This window comes from Trachypithecus francoisi, unplaced genomic scaffold (genome assembly GCF_009764315.1).
Source record: "Trachypithecus francoisi isolate TF-2019V2 unplaced genomic scaffold, Tfra_2.0 Lachesis_group5, whole genome shotgun sequence".
Classification (NCBI taxonomy): domain Eukaryota; kingdom Metazoa; phylum Chordata; class Mammalia; order Primates; family Cercopithecidae; genus Trachypithecus; species Trachypithecus francoisi.
Genome location: NW_022681470.1, coordinates 90,353,853 through 90,372,458, shown reverse-complemented (window position 1 = coordinate 90,372,458; position 18,606 = coordinate 90,353,853). Strand labels below are relative to the sequence as shown.

The window sequence follows — 18,606 nt, the reverse complement described above, 5'->3', positions numbered from 1 at the left end:
AGGAAGTTCTAATGTTGGAATTCCTTTTAGCTATTTAATTTTGTGGAAAAAAAACTTATTTATTTGTATTTATATACATTTATGAGGTACAAGTGTAATTTCCTTACATGGACATATGGCATATTGGGGAAGTCAGAGATTTTAGTGTACACATCACCTGAAAAATGTTCACTGTACCCATTAAAGTAATTTCTCAACCCCCACTTCCCCTCACCACACCCTCTAGCCCTTGCCAGCAGGAAACTGTTCATTTTCTCTGACTAACAGAAACGAAAGCTAAAAACACTGGTGGGAGGAGTCTCCACATTGCTCCTATTCCACTCTCTCTGGGGCAATAGCAGAATAGGAGCAAGCCAGCACTAGTCAGCTAACTGACTCAATCAAGGCCTTTTTTCCTTGTTATCTTTGCACATACTTCATTTTCTTGGCGTTTCTGAAGATTACAACATCCTGCGGTTCCGTTTCTGGGAACTTTACTGATTTATCTCCCCCCTCGCACAAAATAAGCATTGTTTTCTGCATTGCTGAAGATCTCAGGATCTGGACTAGTGTTGAAAAAATTTCCAGTGAGGTGAGTACTGTTGCTGATTTTGTAAATGTGATCTTGTTCCTTCCTTGAAGTCCCCAAAATCACAAGGGGACAATCAGTGTTCGTTATTCAGGGTCATGGGCTGATGGGAGTAGGGCTGGGTATTCAGAAAAGTTGCCGAGTTGCTTGATATGAATCCTTCATTTACTTAGGAAGATAACAGGATTCTTTTGTTCCGCCACAACTGAGGACTGAACAAGAGAAAATGCATTTTGACCACTGCAGATTTTAAAACTAATTCTCTGAGTGTGTATTAGCGTAAGTTGGTACTTAGAAGAGGGCTTTGGTTATTTTGGCTGGAAGAAGCATTGGAAACTTGGTAGCTGTGGTGGGTTCTCAAGATAGTGATGTGAAAAAAGTATCATGAAAGAATATTAAGTAAAAAACACATCTGAACATAGAGGTGTATTATATGACATCATCTCAATTTTACAAAACATGAGAACAAATGTACACATAGAGTAGAAAATTTTTTTAAGTTTCACAAACACAGTTATTCATGGTACATGGTGTCTTAATATTTTCATAAATATGTTGATCTTTTACTTTAGCTCCATTTACAGAGGGAGCTAGGGGCAGAATTTCAGTCATTTTGGAATTACTCTCTGCCCTCCTGAAAGTTAATGATTTTTTTTTCCTTGTGGCAGGGTATAGGGGAGTGGAGGGGAAGTCAATTAGGAAAAGGTTACTATTGCTTACTTTTCAAATTTTTAAAAGGTGTTTTCTATAACCTGGTACAATATTTCATGTGTGCTTAAATGGAATGTGAGATTTTTAAATGTTGATTTCAGAATTTTATTAGATAAATGTTAAGTTTATTAATTGCGTTGTTCAAATTTATTATATCATTACAGATTTTTTTACCTTGTTCGTTTAGTAATTGAAACATAAACTGAAATCTCCTATTATAAAGTTTGCTTTTTCGGCCAGGCACAGAGGTTCACGCCTGTAATCCCAGTACTTTGGGAGACCAAGGTGAGCTGATCACTTGAGGTGTCAGAGGTTCCAGACCAGCCTGGTCAGCCTGGCGAAACCCCACCTGTATTAAAAGTACAAAAATTAGCGGGGTATGGTCGTGCATGCCTGTAATCCCAGCTACTCAGGTGACTGAGGCAGTAGAATCGTTTGAACCGGGAGGCAGAGGTTGCAGTGAGCCGAGATTGTGCCACCACACTCCAGCCTGGGCGAGTGAGCAAGACTCTGTCTCAAAAAAAAAACTGTTTTTTTTCCTTGTAGTGCTCTCACAATCACATATATATGTGTACATATAATATACATTCACACACAAATATATGTATATATAATCATGTATACAAACAGGTACATACATATAAACATATGTGGGTGTAGTGATGTCTGTGCATGTGTGTATACGAAGAGAAATATATACTAATTATAGTACCACGAAGCACTATAAAATAATAAATAATATCATTAGATAAATCAGATAAATTCATAACTAAAACTGTTATAATTTCCCAGGCATTGAACCTTTTATCATTATGTGGTATCTGAAGTTACTTTTGGGCTTAAGGTATATTTAAAGTTACACAAACATAGATAAACTGGCTTTCTTTAGTTATTCTTTGCAAGATAATTTTTAACAGTTTTTTTCACTTCTTGTTAAGAACATGTATGTAGATTTCTTAAATCAAATTTGATGAAAGTTGTCAATTAACAGGTCAGACCTTTTAGGTATATGCTGGTAATTAACAATCTGCTATCTTTTCTTCAATTTATGACAAATTTATATCATCTCACTATCTAAGACAATTGCTTTAGTGTATTATCATGTTCTTTTTCTTCCCTCCCTTTACCATGCCGTTGTATTTCTGTTTCTCTTCTCTTTGATCAGGGCTTTCTTTTTAAGGCATTAGGAGCACCTAAAAAAGTTTATTTTTCACTCTTTTTATCTTTTGGCTGGCAGCATTTTTAATTTTATTCATTGTTTTCTTTTTTTTTCTTCTTTTTTTTTTTTTTGAGACGGAGTCTCGCTCTGTCGCCCAGGCTGGAGTGCAGTGGCCGGATCTCAGCTCACTGCAAGCTCCGCCTCCCGGGTTTACGCCATTCTCTCGCCTCAGCCTCCCGAGTAGCTGGGACTACAGGCGCCCGCCATCTCGCCTGGCTAATTTTTTGTATTTTTTTAGTAGAGACGGGGTTTCACCGTGTTAGCCAGGATGGTCTCGATCTCCTGACCTCGTGATCCGCCCGTCTCGGCCTCCCAAAGTGCTGGGATTACAGGCTTGAGCCACCGCGCCCGGCCTATTCATTGTTTTCTTATTAAATATTATTTTCAGTAGATGTTTTCTTGTGGCATGAGTCTTTGTCTTGCAAAAAGACTGCGGCCCTGAGTATCACAAAATAATTTTTGAGACTCTTCTATTTAAATATCATTGTGCCTAAATTAAAACTCTAAATGTAAAATTCTATTTTCCCTTAAGACAAGATGAAAGCACCTCTTCTGTGCAGTGGAGCTAGATACATTTTGAAATTAAGAATCTGGAGGCTTCAGAAAGGCTATTTAGTGTATATATTCTAGATACTGTCTTACTGGAAACTCCACTGGGATATAAATAATTACTCCAAAATCAAAAACACTAATATTGCAAAACAAAACATGTGAACGTTCACATTAAGTGAAATAAAGATTATACATAGCCTACTGTCATCCCAAATCTGGTTTTATTTTGCAAATAAATCGTGCTGTCACACTTGTTTAGAAACAAGTGCTCGGTGCCACAAAGAAAAACCAGCACTTAAACAGGAAATTTCTCAGCAAAGCGTATTTGCTTCTACAGAAGGATGCTGCCTGGGTCAGTCACAACACACGGTCTAAGCTGAACAGATTGGCTACTGCTTTAAATTGTACAGGGCTAATTAGGCAGGAAGGAAGAGACTGTCCCTTAACAATTAGGTGGGAAGGCATGTCTGGGGTGCGGCAAAGGAGGGAAGGGTTGTTTACAGAACAAGAAAGAACAGGAAAGTTTGAAGAGGAACTTATTGTTTCTAGCACACTCACAAAATAAGTCAAAACTTTCCACTGAAAAATTTTTTTTGGTTTTGCAATTGATACGGAACTTTGGACCAGTATTATATAAAAACGATTCCATTGTCCTGCTTCGGACAGTTTTGATGTAGCGATTCACTTTCAATTTGATTCTTGAATCTTTGTAGGTGATCTATGCCTCATCTGAAGGCTTACAGAGTAGTTTTGTTTATTATATTCTTCAGTTTGACTATAATGTGTTTTTGTATAGATTTTACCTTCATTCTCTGGACCTTTTCAATCCAAGGATCCTCCTGTTCTCATAAGAATGGAGCAATTTTTTTTTTTATAGAATCTCACTCTGTCACCCAGGCTGGAGTGCAGTGGTACAATCTCCGCTCACTGCAACCTCCATCTCTTGGGTTCAAGCGATTCTCCTGCCTCAGCCTCCTGAGTAGCTGGGACTGCAGGCGTGTGCCACCACGCCTGGCTAATTTTTTGTATTTTCGGTGGAAATGAGGTCTCACGATGTTAGCCAGGATGCTCTTGATCTCTGGACCTCGTAATCCGACCGCCTCGGCCTTCCAGCATACTGGGATTACAGGTGTGAGCCACCGCGCCTGGCCCAATTAATAGCCCCTGAAATTTAAATATCTTGGTTATACAAAAGATACACAAAGACATCATTCCCAAACTTTAAAAAATTCATTAATTAAAAATTTTTGGAATCCATATCTTGCACTGTCATCATGGAAGTGTACAGGTGTTGAGAGGTCAAGAGGAGTGACACTCTGTCCGTAAGGGGACTCTGAAAAATCTACCAGGAGACAAAGCCTCAGTTGAGTCTTAAAGTTGTATGGGAAGTAGTCAAAGAAAGAAATGTGGGAATGGCTTTCCAGGCAATAAGAAGGAACTAGAAAAGTCATGAGACATGAAGACGCAAGGCATCCAGCACCTTTGTGAAGCATAGATACAAGGAATACAAAAGTACTAGGAGCAAAAAAGATGCAGCTTATTCAGCACTTTTTGAGACAGTATAGGAAGCAAGGAATTTTTGGAAAGAAAAAGGAGAAATATTGAAGGATTTCAGTGGAATATAAATGTGGCTTATCGAGAGAAAACTGGTTGTGCAAAAAGAAATAATTAGACAAATCAAGTCTGAAATAAGAAAAATAAAATAACCAATAAAATAATTTCAGTGAATAAATACTGTGATGCTGCACTAGAAAGCATGCAGATTTTCAGCAAAGTGATGGTTTTATGGGTACGGAGAACAGAAGCCATGGTCTAGCACCAAAGAAGGGAGGATGCTAATGATAGCCAACTAGGGAAGAGTCAAGGAGAATAGTGTCGGTGCCCCAGCATGAAACTGTAGCGCTGTGGCAGAAGGTTATTCATATAAGGTGGGAGGCTGCAGCCCATTTACACCTAGGCCACTCCAGTCATACTGGGTGTGGGAAGATTTAAGAAACAACAGGTGGGATCTGGGGAATAGGCTCCAGCCCTAGTAAAGGATAAGAAGAGGAACCAAGGGCTTTGACACTGCAGAGCTCACACACTAAACACTGAGACAATTGCTTGTTCTCAGACCTCCCTCTAACAACTGGACCCAACTCAACTATTCTCATTCAAAGGGAAGAATTTCTTAGACATTCCTAACACAGCAGTTCTCCACTCAATTTCTACAGTAACACATTTGGTCATTAAGTCCCTCTTTATCACACATATTCATGAACAACTCTTTCATATGGGCCACTGACTCACATAGGCATACATCATCTTTTAAATTGTCTTATACACGTGTAACACTGTATACCATTTTCTCTTGTAGGCTCACTTATATCTGTAAAGATGGAAAAAAAATACAAGAATATTGTTCTACTGAAAGGATTAGAGGTCATCAATGATTATCATTTTAGAATGGTTAAGTCTTTACTGAGCAATGATTTAAAACTTAATGTAAAAATGAGAGAAGAGTATGACAAAATTCAGATTGCCGACTTGATGGAAGAAAAGTTCCGAGGTGATGCTGGTTTGGGCAAACTAATACAAATTTTCAAAGATATACCAACACTTGAAGACCTGGCTGAAACTCTTAGAAAAGAAAAGTTAAAAGGTAATTGGGAAGAGGGAACACCCATTCCCTGCAACCACCCCCAAGCCCTCCCCAACCTTGATTAGACCCCCACCTCGGCCATACTTGAGATGTGTTTTCCCCAATTTGTGACTCAACTGCTGAGACAATGTGGGTACTTCAGAGGCCAACAAGTTGACAACTTAGGGCATTCCATTACTGTTGTGGATTGATGGATTTCAGCGTGTCTATTTGGGATCAGTGAAAGAACAAAAGTGAGAGGGAGTTGAAGGGGGACTGAGACTTCTAGTACATTAGAAAGCTCATATAATAATAAAATCATAAAAATTGTTGTTTAAATTCAAAATATGTACATTTAGTCAATTAATGTATCTGTTCCATTGAGACAATTTAACCCTTTATAATTTAAAAAAATGCAGTACTTAAATGTGAGCCTGCCTCTCAGAAGTGTGATCTCCCCTCTTGTTATATCAAGTTAAAAAAAAATGGATTTAAAAAAGTCTAAGTTCAAAATCAGTATATCCTACATCATGGAAACCTTTGACTGGTTTCTATAATTTAAATAGCTTACCTGGGGAATGTGACCTATCAGTCTGTGTCATGAAAACATTTGTTTTTAAAAAGAAATGATAGGAGAACTACACTGTGAAAGGGTTGACTGAAGCACATGGAGTTCAGAGAACAGGAAGCATGTGCTCAGTGCACAGAGGAGGAGTGAGGGAAGTGCTGAGGAGCATGAGTCAGTGCCTGTGCCTATCTTGTGACTGCTGGCCTCCTTGAGGCCAGGCTGGGCTAATGCAGTAGAGGTAGACTGAAGCACAGCTGAACCCTCAAGCAGGAACTGAGAGCAAATTGTATAGAAACTGCTTCAGCTGTCGGAGATCGTTTATATGTCTTCTTTTTTTCTGCATTGGTTGTGAATAAAATTGAATCTATTCCAGCAAAACAACTAGCCCCATCAAGAAAGAGGAAGAAGGAAGTCGATCCTGCTTCACCTGCACCCTCCACAAGTGGCACTGTCAACACTGAAGGAGTAGAGGCAACTCCTGGAGCTCAGGTAAGCTTCAGGGAGAGGGGCAGGCTTCCAGTCCCACAGAGGAAGCTCTGCTACGGCTCTTCCACTCAACTTCTCCAGCAGGCAGTTATTTCTTCCATGCTTCCCATCAAGTTTCAGATTTACCAAATTGTATGATAACTTAACATCCTTTTGATGATCAAAGCAATGAGCCAAACACATGAATAAATATAATGTAAATATATATAACACAAATGTGATACCTTCGTTCTCGTAGAGTGGAGTGTCAACGTGACAGTCAGGTAAGTAAATACTTCGTCCATGTGTATAAAAACCTAGTTTTTCTAATCCCAAGTCAGCACATCCCATAACAGAAATAATTAGAGAAATAATGTGTATAACATTCTCCTCTTTCTTCATTTAATGAAACCATCTATGCCCACCTCTTACAACTGACCAGAGATGGGCAGCAAGCTCTCAAGTTTCTAAGAAACACCTTCTTAGGAATAATGAAACCACTATCCAATAACGAAAATGTGCTCTACTTCAATTGGCACTGAAAACGAATAACAGAAAAATCAAACCACTTGCAGAAAAGAAAAAAAACAACCAAAGAAAAGGCTGGAACGAAAGGGAGTAAGATGTCCGAGAAGCAGACTCAGCCTTCCTGTCCTTCAGGAGCCGGCTTGTCCGCAGCCGTGGGCTGTTCCCCACCTCCCAAGACCTCATCATCAGCTCCACCCAACACTTCCTCAGCTGAGGTACACTCTTCCTGGTCCCGTTTTGCTTTGTTTTTTTCAACCCAAAGTAAAGGACTGATTTCATCTGTTACTTAAAAATTGCATTGATAATTTGCTAGTTAATCAAATGTACGTATTGAGAAATCACTACATTTTGATCTTTTGCTTCCACAAGGATACTTGATGAACTTGACATTATCTGTGACTGCAGGAAGTTTTCTGTTCTGTGTTGTTTGGGGAAGGGAGAGAGAGCTGTGGAGTACAGAACTGTCAGCTGTGGGCTCGCTGTCTACTGTATTCCATGTCAGACCTCTCCAGCACCTGCTAGTTTGTGAATGAGGTTATCCATACCTTCAGCACTTTTTCTTATAGATTAAACAACCCTCCTGCATTAAAAGTGTTCTATTGCAATTCAAGGAGACTGAGATGTTAAAGAGAAAATACGTTAAAGAAAACCCACTCTGAGCCCCAGGTTTCTGTGAGCATGCTACCTGCTAGAGCCCTGACACTGAGAAAGGCTACGGTAGTGGGAATGACACTCTGCAGAGTGTCTCCAGTCTGAGCCTACTGAGAGGATGGCATTCCGAGGGGTTTATCGCACATGTGTTCTCACCCATTGTAAGCTAACTGAATCTTGGGTAGAAACACTACGAGATGTGCTCTTAAAATTGCCCTGTCTACACTGGTGATAACTGAACACTCTTCATGTCTGTAGTTTGTAGTGGGCACCATTTTTCATTTTAAGTGTCATTTAACTTTGTCTATTTTTAGGCTCTGGCACTTTAAGCTGGTAATAGAAATAGTATAAGAAATTATTTCATTCTAAAATTTATTATTTATCTGTTTACTGTTGTTGTTGTTGTTGAGACAGAGTCTCGCTCTGTCACCCAGGCTGAAGTGCTGTGGCATGATCTCGGATCACCGCAGCCTCCACCTCCCGCTTTGCTGGGATTACAAGCGCCTGCCACCACACCTGGCTAATTTTTGTACTTTTAGTAGAGCCAGGGTTTCACCATTTTGGCCAGGCTGGTCTCGAACTCCTGAACTCAGGTGATCCACCCGCCTCGGCCTTCCAAAGTGCTGGGATTATAGGTGTGAGCCACCGTGCCTGGCCCTAAAATTTATTTTAAGTTACGTCATGACACTGGCTTTCAGTATCCACCGGTCTTATGTTGCTCTTATGCTTTATTTCTTAAGGATGATTCTGTTTAGAGAAAGGTCGTCTTTTCACTATATGGTCTCCTCTATTACTTCCTTTTGCTATTATACCAGTTTAAGGTATCTTCTGCCCTGGCTAGCAATCCCTGTCTATCCTGACTCCAGCTCTAAACATCCGTGCCAGTTTTGGGGCCCTATGTTATACTGAGTTCACTGAATAGCAGTTCTGTATTTCTCAATTAGACATTTTTCTTTGTTCTCCTGTGCTATCATACACAGAACCCGAAAACAGTGGCCAAATGTCCGGTAACTCCCAGAAGAAATATTCTCCAAAAGGGCCCAATGATAGTGAAGGTACTGAGTACAACGAAGCCATTTGAATACGAGACCCCAGAAATGGAGAAAAAAATAATGTTTCATGCTACAGTGGCTACACCGACACAGTTCTTCCATGTGAAGGTTTTAAACACCAACTTGAAGGAGAAATTCAATGGAAAGAAAATCATCGTCATATCAGATTATTTGGAATATGATAGTCTCCTAGAGGTCAACGAAGAATCTTCTGTATCTGAAGCTGGTCCTAACCAAATGTTTGAGGTTCCAAATAAAATCATCAACAGAGCAAAGGAAACTCTGAAGACTGATATTCTTCACAAACAAGCTTCAGGAAATATTGTATATGGGATATTTATGCTACATAAGGTAAGTCCTCAAAATTTTTTTGTTTCATTTTTCCACCAACATCTGAAATTAAAAGCCTTGATGTGTGAGATGAAGCTTTGCCTATAAACTGGATATTAGAATCCAGGACTCTGAAGACTAATGGCAGGTGGATAAAGCCTTCTCTGAAGATAAGACTGGGATTAGGGGACCTGTTAATGTTTCTTTCCCAAGTTCTCCATCCCAGAACACTAAACTTTAGTCTTTACCGTAATGTTCACTGAGAAACCTTAAGACTTTATCAGTTGTTGTTATCTATGCTAAGTGATCAAGGACAGTGTGAGGTCTACATCCATACACATGTAATACTAAGTTTATCCCTTTGGTTGTTATCTCTACTGTCATAAAAATCACATTGTTTTTATTTTGAATGAAGTATTGTCCTCTGAGGCTTGAGTTCTGGTTGTGACAGTCAGAATAAGAAATAAATTGACTGGAAAATTCATGACTGGAAAACAAATGCAGAAAGTAGGTAGGACAATGTTCTGACCAAATGAAACTAATTCATCATAAAGAAATGGAACAATTGGGAAATACGAATTTGGATGATACTTGGAAAATCAGGTAATCTAAATTTGTCATTTATATATAAGTAACCAAAAAAATAGAGCACAGAGTGCTTTTCCTGAAATGTTCCAGTCCAAATTCATGAAACTAGTTAGCATGAGACATTCAACCCCCCAAAAAAGCATCTATCCTCTGCTATTGATTCAAGCAATTTCTTATCTGATCAATATTCACTATCCATTATATTTGTTTCCTAGAACAAGCCATTTAACCTGCATTACTTTCTGTACACATTCTTTTTGTTTGTTTGTTTTTTGAGACAGAGTCTGTCTGTAGCCCAGGTTGTAGTGCAGTGGCGCGATCTCGGCTCACTGCCACCTTCGCCTCCTGGATTCAAGCGATTCTCCTGCCTCAGCCTCCCGAGTAGCTGGGACTATAGATGTGTGCCACTACGCCTGGCTAATTTTTTGTATTTTTAGTAGAGATGAGGTTTCACCATGTTAGCCAGGATGGTCTCGGTCTCCTGACCCTGTGATCTGCCTGCCTTGGCCTCCCAAAGTGCTGGGATTACAGGCATGAGCCACTGCGCCCGGCCTATGTACACACTCTTAAAAAGATGATTCTTATAAACCCAATTCTAGAATGATGAGTAATAGCAAAAAGCTGGAATGTTTGAGCTCAAGGACTTGGTTTCAGGAGGGGGTACAAATATTGAAAGAGACTCAGTAAACGCAGAAGGTAGAAAAAGTAATTAGAGAGTTACTAAAAGCTTGCTTTTTCTTACAGATTCCTCATCATTCACTGAATAAACAGTTGTAGCAGATATCCATTCTTTTTGCATAGGGCCAGAGACCTAAAAAGGCTATCAGAGATTTCAGCTTCCTCGGTATCAAGGTGCTATGGGAAGCATAGCCTCCCTGGAGGTGAAAGCAGTAGAAATTTGGAAGAAAACTCATTGTGCTAGAACTCTCATAGAAATACCTCAGATAGGAAAGACTTACACAAAAAGGATATTGAGGGAGGGCTCTCTGCAAAGATCTGGCCTAAGATATATGCATATCTGTACTAGGAGTTGCTCTCCTGCATCTTGTTTAACTCTCTTACAAGGGACTTTAGCCCATATGTGGTTGTTATTAATTACATTCTCAGGAACAGAATATTAATTTTCTGTTACAGAAAACAGTACATCAGAAGACCACAATCTATGAAGTTCAGGATGACAGAGGAAAAATGGATGTAGTGGGGACAGGACAATGTCACAATATCCCCTGTGAAGAAGGAGATAAGCTCCAACTTTACTGCTTTCGACTTAGAAAAAAGAACCAGATGTCAAAACTGATTTCAGAAATGCATAGTTTTATCCAGGTAAGAATTAAATAGGCAAATATTAGTTTTCCAAAGTGGAAATGATTTGCTTTAAGTTTTGGTAAAAACAAATTTGTAGATTTTTTTATAGAGTTCAGCAGGAGGCATGAGAAAACAGACGTTCTCCTTATACTCACATTTACTTTTTTTAATTATTTTTTTTCTGGATGGAATGATATGATAGGAAGGATACAATTTTAAAAAGAAAGAAAAGCTGAACTTTATTGAAGAAATTAAACTCTGAATTTTATATAAACTTTTAAGTGATTGTAGGGTTGGGATTTAAAATTACATGTTCTCCATTTGTGAATTCGAAAACGTCGTGTGTGTGTATGTGTGTGTGTGTGTGATACTTTCTAGTTTGTAACATTAAAATACACATATGTGTGTATTTAGTGATCCATAAAAATACCTAGTTTGAAAATTAAAATTATTTGCAGGGATCAAAATTATGTCCCACTGACAAAGTTGTATACAAAGGAGGCTCTCTAATTTGTTAATTTGAATTCAAATATTTACCTGTTAAGTTTCCTTACAGTACATGATTTTACACTGTTGCCATTTTGAATGTTTTTAATTATTTATTTCAGTAGGTTTTTGAGAAACAGGTGGTGCTTCGTTATAGGAATAAGTTCTTTAGTGGTGATTTGTGACATTTTGATGCACCTCGTCCAAGCAGTGTACGCTGTACGCAATGTGTAGTATTTTATCCCTCACCCCCTCCCACTCTTTCCCTTGAGTCCCCAAAATCCACTGTATCATTCTTATGCCTTTGTGTTCTCGTAGCTTACCTCCCACTTATAAGTGAGAACATACAATGTGTGGTTTTCCATTCCTGACTTACTTCACTTAGAATAATGGTCTCCAATTCCATCCAGGTTGCTGTGAATGCCATTAGTTTGTTCCTTTTTGTGGATGAGTAATAGTATTCCCTGGTGTATACATACCCCATTTCTTTATCCATTTGTTTACTGATGGGCATTTGGGCTGGTTCCATATTTTTGCAATTGTGAATTGTGCTGCTGTAAACATGCATGTGCAATGATCTTTTTTTTGTATAATGACTTCTTTTCCTCCGGTAGATACCCAGTAGTGGGATTGTTGGATCAAATGGTAGATCTGCTTTTCAGTTGGTTTTTTTTTTTTTTTTTTCTTGAGATGGAGTATCGCTCTGTCGCCCAGGCTGGAGTGCAGTGGCGCCATCTCAGCTCACTGCAAGCTCCGCCTCCCGGGTTTACGCCATTCTCCTGCCTCAGCCTCCCGAGTAGCTGGGACTACAGGCGCCCGCCACCTCGCCCGGCTAGGTTTTTGAATTTTTTAGTAGAGACGGGGGTTTTCACCGTGTTAGCCAGGATGGTCCTGATCTCCTGACCTCGTGATCCGCCCGTCTCGGCCTCCCAAAGTGCTGGGATTACAGGCTTGAGCCATCGCGCCCGGCCAGCTTTTCAGTTCTTTAAGGAATCTCTACACTGTTTACTACAGTGGTTCTACTAGTTTACATTCCCACCAGCAGTGTAGAAGTGTTCCCTTTTCACCTCATCCATGCCAGCGTCTATTTAAAAATTTTTTTGATTATGGCCATTCTTTGCAGGAGTAATGTGGCATCATTTTGTGATTTTGATTTGCATTTCCCTGATCATTAGTGATGTTGAGCGTTTTTCCTTATCTTGTTGGCTATTTACATATATTCTTTTGAGAACTGTCTATTCACATCCTTAGCCCACTGTTTGATGGGATTGTTTGTATTTGAAATGCTTGTTCCCTGGTGCCATAAAGAAATAGTATTTGAATATAAATTTAGTTTTTTCAGCAAGGCCATTTTTATAGTTTTTGTAGAAAGGGTACACTAGCCAGCAGTTTTGCCAAAAGAGTATACCAAACAAAGGAGACAAGGTCATTTATAACCTGATGCATCCACCCTACTGCTGCGTTCAGTTTCCATTGGCTGAGACGGGACCTCACATTCTGTATTTGTCCCAACTGGCTAGCAACTTAGAACTTTTTAAAAGAGGCAAAGGCAGAGGAGAACAAAGGAAGGTGGCAGTAACTTGTGGAATGTTGAGAAAGGTAAAAAAGCCTTTAAATAAGGAAGAGGAACAGGCTATGACCTAATGCTTGTTTGGATCTGTATAAGCATGTTAGGTCAAATATTTAGGCTAAATTGTGAGAGCTAAGAACATAAAGTACATTGATTTTTTATTACAGCTAGCAGATATTTAAGAATGTTAGTACAGGTCTTTGAATACATTTTGCCTTTAAGAGAAGTTACTATTTATTTCTAATTAGATGGGGAGGAAAATTTTTGAGGAGGAACCTCTACTTTTTATAATTTCCCCTCTTCTTTTTTTTTTTTTTTTTTTTTTTTTTGAGGCGGAGTCTCGCTCTGTCGCCCGGACTGGAGTGCAGTGGCCAGATCTCAGCTCACTGCAAGCTCTGCTCCCGGGTTTACGCCATTCTCCTGCCTCAGCCTCCCGAGTAGCTGGGACTACAGGCGCCCGCCACTCGCCCGGCTAGTTTTTTTTTGTATTTTTAGTAGAGACGGGGTTTCACCGTGTTAGCCAGGATGTCTCGATCTCCTGACCTCGTGATCCGCCCGTCTCGGCCTCCCAAAGTGCTGGGATTACAGGCTTGAGCCACCGCGCCCGGCCAATTTCCCCTCTTCTTATTTCATAATTCTTCTTTAAACTTGTTTAATATGTTTTGACTTAATTGTTTTGTTTGTCCTTTTAAGAGAAGTCATTTTTCAGAAGAGGGTGGAGGACAGTTAGGAGCTACCTCTGTAAGAGTAGCAGAGATAAGTTTTTGTGTAAAATTTCGAAGGCAGGGAATAATATAACAGCCTACAAGAATAAGTACACCAATAACAAGAGCGAACAAGGTGAGAATTGAAGTTAAAAATTTTTTTATCCACTGAACCAATGTTTTATTATTTTAGAAAAAGGGTTATTTATTTTAGAATTGTTGGCAAGTTTATCGGATAGGGCTGTTAATCCTTGTAACACTTTTGTTATAGTTTTATCGGGGCAGTATTTTTAGGAACAAAGGTATAACACTGAGTTTTTTTTTTTTTTTGAGACGGAGTCTCGCTCTGTCGCCCAGGCTGGAGTGCAGTGGCCGGATCTCAGCTCACTGCAAGCTCCGCCTCCCGGGTTTACGCCATTCTCTCGCCTCAGCCTCCCGAGTAGCTGGGACTACAGGCGCCCGCCATCTCGCCCGGCTAATTTTTTGTATATTTTAGTAGAGACGGGGTTTCACCGTGTTAGCCAGGATGGTCTCGATCTCCTGACCTCGTGATCCGCCCGTCTCGGCCTCCCAAAGTGCTGGGATTACAGGCTTGAGCCACCGCGCCCGGCCAACACTGAGTTTTAATTATGACCCAAACATCTTCTTATTTTGCTAATATTATATTTAAAGCTATTTTATTTTTCTGGGCCATCTGGCTGGTAGGTCCTAATTGCTTAGCTTTCTCTTTGATGGCGTCCTCAGTGTAATTTATGAATTGTTGCTGATCGTAATAGATATAGTTTATTTAGTCTACTTTTTAAAAAAATTTATAGTTACTTACCAGAACAACGTGGATTTAAATTCTGCAGCTATTTGATTTTGTGCTTTACACTTACTTGGCACTTCTCATAGGACCTTAATAGTATTATGTAAACCTAAGGATTGAAGGACTCATGAGGAGTTTCCTTTGGCCTGCTGTGTCTTGTTTTTACTTTTTTTATTTTAGATTGGTGAAATACCAGGGTGAAGGGGATAGCCAATTGATTAGAGCATAAGTACTGCTCCAATTATTTGGCAGAGTGTCTAGTAAAGGTCCTCTACAGTACCACCACACATTTGCTTGGGGATGGCTAAGTGTGGACTGATGGACAAGCTCTTGGAAAGGCTTGAGCTCCTTGCATCATTTTATGCTTCTAAGGAACACCAAATTTTCTTCTTGCCATGAGAGGCAACTAATAAACCTGGCATTCAGAGGTGGAAGCCAGATTGCCCTCGGGGACGGACCCCCAGGGTGTTGAATTTCAGGAAATAGCAGATAGAGAGCTCGGCATGATGGATTATCCTAAGCCATGGGATTTTGCAAGACAGCCACCATACAGTCCATTTCTGATCGATGAGGAGACCATCTGAGTAGAAAGGGGATAATCTGAACCTCTGGCCTTCTATGCATACAGGCATAATAATCATTTTTGTTTAAAGTGCAAACAGAATATTTAATTCATTCCAGCCAGGCATTTGCATCTTGATATATTGTCTTGATGACTAAAGTCTGTCTTAGATCTCTTATTTTTACAATAGACACCCTAGTTTTATTATTAGATATAGGAGCAACCGTTGTGGGATCTAGAACAGAGCCTACCAAAGAAGGGGAAGATGGGGGAATAACGCGTATTTAAGAAATACCTAGGGGGTCTTTTTCATTTATGTTAATCCCCGTACCATAGAAGCGACTAACGGCAGGTCTAGAGTTAGTTAAGGTGGAGGTGGTGATAAAGAGAAGGACAGGGTTACATTGATAAGGCTGCCAGTTAGAAGGGGTAGCCCTTTTAGTGAAGTAGATGAAGGGTTTTAGATCTGCACAAACCTTTTTTGTGGAAGTATAACTTTGCTCTTGAGTAGTTTAAAGGATGTAGTCCCATTTATTACAAGGTTGCCAAGCTGTAGGAGCAGAAAATCGGTGTCTTGGCTGCAGGTGATCACAACGTTGAGTGCTATGGGTAACTGTCAATTAGAGGACCGGGACATAAATATTTGTGTGAAAAGGCTAGCTGTCATTAATCTTTTTTATTCTACAAAGTATGACAAAACAAGCATTAAAGGCAATGGTCTAAGGTGAGTTAGACTTAGTTACATTTATAACAAAGGAGCTAACAACAAATTTTAAAAAGAAAAAACAATATAAAAGATACATTTAAATGAAACTTTCTTTAACTTTAACTTAGTAGGGCTTAATCTTAGTACGGTAAACCATAATTCTAACGAAGAAGCTGTTTTCTTGACTCGAGTATGATGGGTCCATTCTTCCTCAGCTGTGCAGATGGCAGTCTCAGTGGTTAACAACATAAGATAGGGTCCTTCCCAGGCTGGCTCGAGATTTTTTTTTTTTTTTTTTTAATCTTTTAATAAGAACATGGTTTTCAGGCTGGTGCTGGTGTACTGGAAATTCTAGGGGTGGTACCTGTGCTAAAAGACTTTTAGTTCTGAGGGAAAGGAAAGTGGAAAATAGGTATATAATTTTTGTTGCATATCCCGGGGCTTGAAGCCCCATGGTGACGCCTTCCACTCCATTCTTGCTCAGGGCCGCCCAAAGGTTGCTGTGGCCCTGCCCCATCTTGAGGTCTTGGCCTTCTTGTGGCCTTTACCACCCCTGCGTGCTATGGCCTTGGGGATGAGGGGTACTGTGATTTACCCGGCCATCCTTGGGACTTAAAAAAAATAAACACCATTTTATATTTGACTATTTTTTGTGTACTTTTATACTAAATAAGCTAAATTTTACCTTTATAGTAATGTGCTATTAATGTTAAATTTAATTTTAATAATATCTTGTAGACATCATTTATTCAATTTTAATGTCTGACTATAAAGTAAAACTTTGATAGACTCATTTTAATTTTTTATATTTGTTTTTTTCTTACTGATTTGTTTGAATTCCTCATAGATTCTGGATACTAATCCTTTGTCAGATGCATAGTTTGTGAATATTTTCTCCCATTCTGTGGGTTGTCTGTTTACTGATTGTTTCTCTTGCTGTGTAGAAGCTTTTTAGCTGAATTAAGTCCCATCTATTCATCTTTGTTTTTGTTGCATTTGCTTTTGGGTTCTTAGTCGTGAAGTCTTTGCCTAAGCCAATGTCTAGAAGGGTTTTTCCGAAGTTTTCTTCTAGAATCTTTATGGTTTCTGGTCTTAGATTTAAGTTCTTGATCCATCTTGAGTTGATTTTTGTATAAGGTGAGAGATGAGCATCCAGTTTCATTCTTCTACCTGTAGCTTGCCAATTATCCCAGCACCATTTGTTGAATAGGATGTCCTTTCCCCACTTTATGTTTTTGTTTGCTTTGTCAAAGATCTGTTGGCTATAAATATTTGAGTTTATTTCTGGGTTCTCTATTCTGTTCCATTGGTCTATATGCCTATTTTTATACCCAGAACCATGCTGTTTTGGTGACTATGGCCTTATAGTATAGTTTGAAGTCAGATAATAGGATTTTTCCTGATTTCTTCCTTTTGTTCTTTTTCCTTAGTTTTGCTTTGGCTATGTGGGCTGTTTTTTGGTTCCATGTGAATTTCAGGATTTTTTTTTCTAGTTCTGTGAAGAATGATGGTGGTATTTGGATGGGAATTGCATTGTATTTGTAGATTGCACTTCATCAGGTGTATGTATATGCCAAAATTTATCAGATTTTATACTTCCAATGTATGCACTGTGTTGTATGCCAGTTATGCCTCAATAAATCCATTTTAAAAACAACAGGAAAATGTATCCTGTTTTCTTCTTTTGTTTTGTTGTTTTGTTTTGTTTTGTTTTGTTTTTGACAAAGTCTCGCTCTTGTCCCCCAGGCTGGAGTGCAATGGCGCGATCTCAGCTCACTGCAACCTCCATCTCCTGGGTTCAGGTGATTCTCCTGCCTCAGCCTCTTGAGTAGCTGGGATTACAGGCACTTGCCACCACGCCCAGCTAATTTTTGTATCTTTAGTAGAGACGGGGTTTCACCATGTTGGCCAGGCTGGTCTCAAACTCCTGACCTCAGGTGATCTGCCTGGCTCAGTCTCCCAAAGTGCTGGAATTATAGGCATGAGCCACTGTGCCCGGCCAGTATGGTCATTTTCACAATATTGATTCTACCCATCCCTGAGCATAGGATGTGTTTCCATTTGTCTGTGTTGTCTATGATTTCTTTCAGCAGTGTTTGCAGTTTTCCTTGAGAGGTCTTTCACTTCCTTGGTTAGGTATATTCCTAAGTGTTTTGTTATTTTATTTTATTTTATTATTTGCAGCTATTGTGAAAGTGGTTGAGTTCTTGATTTCATTCTTAGCTCGGTTGCTGGTGGTGTATAGCAGAGCTACTGATTTTCATACTTTAATTTTGTATCCTGAAACTTTGCTTGAAACTTTGCTGAATTCGTTTACCAGTTCTAGGAGTTTTTTGAATGAGTCTTTAGGGTTTCCCAGGTATATAATCATATCATCAGCAAACTGACAGTTTGACTTCCTCTGTACTGATTTGGATTTCCTTTATTTGTTTCTTTTGTCTGATGCTCTGGATAGGACTTCCAGTACTATGTTGAATAGAAGTGGTGAGAGTAGTCATCCTTGTCTTGTTCCAGTGCTTATGGGGAATGCTTTCATTTTTCCCTGTTCAGTATAATGTTGGCTGTGGGTTTGTCATAGATGGCTTTTATTACCTTAAGGTGTATCACTTCTAT

At 39.4% G+C, this 18,606-nt stretch overlaps 1 protein-coding gene across 1 annotated transcript in view; it reads left to right on the top strand.

Annotated features, from left to right (window-relative positions):
• Positions 1–261: 261 nt before the first annotated feature.
• The window catches only part of IFI16 (interferon gamma inducible protein 16), a 42,897-nt gene continuing 24,552 nt past the window's right edge, over positions 262–18,606 (top strand). The window contains exons 1-6 of the mRNA XM_033196878.1: positions 262–571; positions 5,407–5,691; positions 6,612–6,727; positions 7,279–7,446; positions 8,863–9,285; positions 10,987–11,175. Coding sequence (XP_033052769.1) covers positions 5,427–5,691; positions 6,612–6,727; positions 7,279–7,446; positions 8,863–9,285; positions 10,987–11,175 — 1,161 coding nt within the window. The 5' untranslated portion in view covers positions 262–571; positions 5,407–5,426. The remainder of the gene's footprint in view (positions 572–5,406; positions 5,692–6,611; positions 6,728–7,278; positions 7,447–8,862; positions 9,286–10,986; positions 11,176–18,606) is intronic.